Source organism: Acanthisitta chloris, unplaced genomic scaffold, assembly GCF_000695815.1.
Source record: "Acanthisitta chloris isolate BGI_N310 unplaced genomic scaffold, ASM69581v1 scaffold42096, whole genome shotgun sequence".
Taxonomy (NCBI): Eukaryota; Metazoa; Chordata; class Aves; order Passeriformes; family Acanthisittidae; genus Acanthisitta; species Acanthisitta chloris.
In genome coordinates, this window is record NW_008680624.1 from 1 (window position 1) to 4,482 (window position 4,482).

Consider the following 4,482-nt stretch of genomic DNA (forward strand, 5'->3'; position numbering starts at 1 on the left):
CCCACCAGTCCCTCCGCTCTGACCTTTCCGCTCCGAGCCCACCGGTCCCTCTGCTCCTCTCCGTCCCCTCCGAGCCCACTGACCCTCCGCTCCCTCCGGCTTCGCTCTGCTCCCTCCACCCTCTCTGCCCCGCTCCGGTCCCACCGGCTCCTCCGGTCCCCACCGACCCCTCTCCGCTCCCGATTTACGGTCAGGGCGCAATCAGTGCTTGGGAGTGGGTTGGATCGCAACCCACGGGCCCGAGGGTGGGTCGTGGTGGCTCTCTAACCCCCCGAGATGTATTTGGTGATTTTTCCCTTTAATTGCAGCTTTCTCGAGCCAAGCACAGGTCTGTGTGTGCCAGCATCAGGACGGGCAGCGTGGGGCTGGGTGTAGGGTGGTGCAGGAGGACACATTGCAGCTCCATCCCTGAGCCCTGTGCTCGCTGGATGGATGGTCGAGGCCGACAGCCTGAGCTGTGCTCACCACGCAGAGGATTCAGGGTGTAGGGAGCCACTTCCTCAGGTTACATCTCCCAGGGCACCATTCCTCACTGCTGGAGTTTTCTAGCCCCTGTGGCTCATGTTTTGGCTTTCCCCATGTCTGATTTAGTTGGCATAGACCAAATATATCCCAAAAATGGTGTATTTGGGGGGAAAACAAGTGCCCGTAGCATCTGCAGGAATGTTCTGGGCACTCCCCTCATGTGCAGTTCCAACCTGAACTCATTCAATATTGATGCTTCACACCATGTGCTGATACCTGTGCAGCCCTTGGACAGCACAAGTGTTCCAAGCTCTTACTGGCTCCCCATGAAGACCAGGTCCTGCTTTGCAGCAGAGCTTGGGATGTACATCAGCCTCCCCAAGCACTGCTGTCTGTTGGAAGTGCCCTTTCAGATTCCTCTCGGATTCCCTCTTGTTGCTGCTGGAGTTATCCCCATCTGTTCTGGTGTCTGGGAAGGGGAAGGAGCACATGGTGCTACTGTGAGCTGGTATTGGTGCCTGACAGCTCCACAAGCTGCTGGCAGTAGCTCCTGGATTATGCTCCAGCTCTGTTTCTTCCCTCTGCTCTGCTGTTTCCAGCTGCCACAGGACTTGCCCACCCCTCCTCCCCACCAGAGTGTGGGGCCGGGTCCTCTGTAGGATCAAATTTTGACAAAAGTGCCTTTTTGTTTGTTTTCTAGCCCAAAGTGCTGTGTTTTCACCTGCCCACAGCCCTCCTGGAGTTGTGAGGTGGTAAGGGTGGTGTCATAGAATCTTAGGCGTTGGAATGGAGCTCAGAGATCACCCAGCCCCAACCCTGGGCAGGGACACCTCCCACCAGAGCAGGTTGCTCAAGGCTTTAGCCAACCTGGCTGTGAACACTGCCAGGGTTGGGGCAGCCACAGCCTCCCTGGGCAACCTGTGCCAGTGTCACCCTGCATGAGGAGACAGCAAAGAGCTGCTGTCCTTGGGGGTTTGCAGGACTCTAAGCCCTGGACACCGCAGGCTGGGGCTGCAGAGGGACATGGGGTCTGTTTCCAGACTGCTGTGGCTTTGGCCTTTTTGGGATTCAGGTACTCAAAGAAGCTCTCCGGAGCTGCCTCTGCATCGCTGAGCCTTTTGGCTTTGAAAGGGCACAAGCAGGATTTAGGGGATTGCAGGGCTTGGATTGAGCAAGGAGAGATGTCAGTGCAGGAGCTGAGGAGTGTCTGCTGGGGTCAGCTGGGGTGTCTGACCCCTTCCAGCCTCCAGGCCATCCACAGGCAGAGCTCTGTGCTTCGTGAGGTGTTTACCAGCTAGCAGGGTTGGGTTTGCTGCTGAGGGCTGTGAATTCAGTGTCCTTTGTGCTGCCATGGCTGTGCTGACTGCCAGGCACTGTGGGGATGTGATTCCTGCGTGGCTTGTGGGCTCTGTGTCCTGATTATGTCAGAGGTGGCTGATCTCCTCCCCTGCATGACTGCAGGGATCAGGCACAGCTCTCCCTCCCAGTCCTTGTGTTTCTCAGTCCAGGCTGAGATGTTGTCTGAATTCTTTCCCTTTGCCACTGCTCCTGGGTCACCCTTGACAGCCTTGCCAGAGATTTCCTCTGACTACTCTGAGTGAGTCCAGAGGAGGCCACAGAGATGCTCCGAGGTCTGGAGCCTCTCTCTGCCATGGACCAGGCTGGGAGAGCTGGGGGTGTTCAGCCTGGGGAAGGAAAGGCTCCGTGGAGACCTGAGAGCTCCTTCCAGTGCCTAAAGGGCTTCAGGAAAGCTGCAGAGGGACTTGGGACAGGGCCTGGAGGGACAGGACAAGGGGGAATGGTTAGAGGTTAGGTTAGGGCAGATTAGATGGGATATTGGGAAGGAATTCCTCCATGTGAGGTGCTGAGGCTCTGGCACAGGTTGCCCAGAGAAACTGTGGCTGCTGCATCCCTGGGAGTGTTCCAGGCCAGGCTGGATGGGACTTAGAGCAACCTGGGCTAGGGGAAGGTGGATGGGACTAGATGGTCTTTAAGGTGCCTTCCAAGCCAAACCATTCCATGATTTAGGGTGCTGCAGGTGAGACTGTGGTTTAGTGGGTGCAGGTGCTACAGGAGCTGCAGGCAAACCAGCTGGAGGAACTTGGGGCTGGCTCCAGTGGCACATCCAGAGCTGGCACGGTCCAGGGAAGCCTCATTTACCCCAACAGTGTCCTGGGAGGCAGGAACCCAGCTCAGACGGTGCCAAAATCCTGCTGGTGCCTCAGTGACACCCTGAGAACGTGTGGAAATGAGCCTCGAATGGAGTTGCCTGTTCTGGGCTAAATATTTGATGTGCTCAGCATGAACCAAATGGCTCTGCCCTGGCAGGTTCTCAGGCTCCTCGCGTTCCCTTTCAGAGCACGATGTTCCTGGTCGGACTCTCGGGTGGAATCGCGTCGGGAAAGAGCACAGTGGTGGCCGTGCTGCGGGAGCTGGGCTGTGCCGTGATCGATGCCGATGTTATTGCCAGGGAGGGTGAGTTTTCGTGGCTGATGCTGCTCCCTGCGGTTCCCGTGACAACGGGAGCGCTGGCGGCAGAGGGTGCTCTGGGTACATCGCACAAGTCTTCCCCTCCCGTTTCCCTCTCCGTGAGGCTCTGGAGCAGCTCCCTCGGGGGGGGTTAGGAACTAGGATATATTTTTAATACAGAAAAAAAGGAGATCGTGTCCCAATAAACAGCGTGGGAGGATCCTGCTCTGAGTTTTCACTCCTGGAGTGTGACACTTCACAGCTTTGAAAGCCAACGCTGGGCAAAATAAATGTGGTTCCCTGCAAAGCAGATTCCCTTGGCTAATCCCATGTTCCTCCTGAGCCCCAGGACACCCACCCAGTGGGATCACTAACATGTTTGAAAGAGAAAGTCCCTCTGTGCTGGGTGTTGTTTGCTTGGTGACACAGAGATCAGACCACAAAATTAATGTGCGCAAAAAAAAGAGACTCCAGAGATCCCTGATCAGAGGGAATTTGCTCTGTGTTCCTGCACTGCACATCTGCCCCTCACTGCTTTCAAAATGTGCTGCCTGGGCTGGAGGAAAGAGCCAGAATTCCAGCGCTGTTGCCTCAGGAGGACTGGAGCAGACCCTGATTCCCTGTGAGGTGTTAATCCCTCCTTCCCACAGGGATAACGAGGGGAGCAGGGAGGTTGCTGTGGCTGCTCCATCCCTGGGAGTGTTCCAGGCCAGGCTGGATGGGGCTGGAGCAGCCTGGGCTGGTGGGAGGTGTCCCTGCCCGGGGCAGGGGTGGCACTGGATGGGCTTTAAGGTCCTTCCAACCCAAACCAGTCTGGAATTCTGCGATTCCGAGGGTTGTGGATCCTATATGCAGCTGAGCCCTAGTGCAGTGGAGTAATTTGGCAGTACCTGAGCTTTTCTGTTTGGTGAAGAACTTACAGTGCAGCCACTCAAAGCTGTGATGCTTTAACATTTTATTGCACTGTAATTCCCCTCGAGGTGCAGGAAATTTGCTGGAGGTGCTAAAAGCCCTTGGAGACAGTAGGAAAACACTACAGGTACTCAGTGTCGGGTTCCTACCAATCACTTTATTTTCCTCCAATTCCTTTTTTATACCTGTTTGTTTACTATATGGCTTTCACCCATCCTGAAACTGCCTCCATGTGATATTCCACAGGAGAAAGAAATTGGTCTTAAAGACCTTTATGAGGTTGGCCTGAGGTTACAACCTGTGGCAATGTTCCTGGATTTGGAAGAGATGATTATCTCTGCTCTGTCCTTCGCCGTGGTTAGCCCCAGCTGGAGCTTAATTATGCTTTTATTGCCGCATCCCTTTGGTTGGTGATTTTTTTTTTGGTGGCTTTAAAGTTATACACTCCTGGAGTGTCAGAGTCCCTGCAAGGGCTGATTGGGGATTGAGCTTTTAGGAGGGTTTTGTGTTCATTTTCCTGACGAATTTAGTGACTGAGGTGAAAGACAGTAAAAAACCTCCTCAGCAGCAGCTAGAGCTGAGTTGTGGCAGTGTGTATTCATGAAGTGCCGATGTCTTCAGCCGGTCCTGGTCCCT

The 4,482-nt window shown here is 54.9% G+C and overlaps 1 protein-coding gene across 1 annotated transcript in view; it reads left to right on the forward strand.

Moving 5' to 3' along the window:
• Positions 1–2,828: 2,828 nt before the first annotated feature.
• The window catches only part of DCAKD (dephospho-CoA kinase domain containing), a gene marked incomplete at its 3' end in the record, with an annotated part of 4,592 nt that continues 2,938 nt past the window's right edge, over positions 2,829–4,482 (forward strand). The window contains exon 1 of the mRNA XM_009077750.1: positions 2,829–2,940. Within this exon, the coding sequence (XP_009075998.1) occupies positions 2,829–2,940 (112 nt within the window). The remainder of the gene's footprint in view (positions 2,941–4,482) is intronic.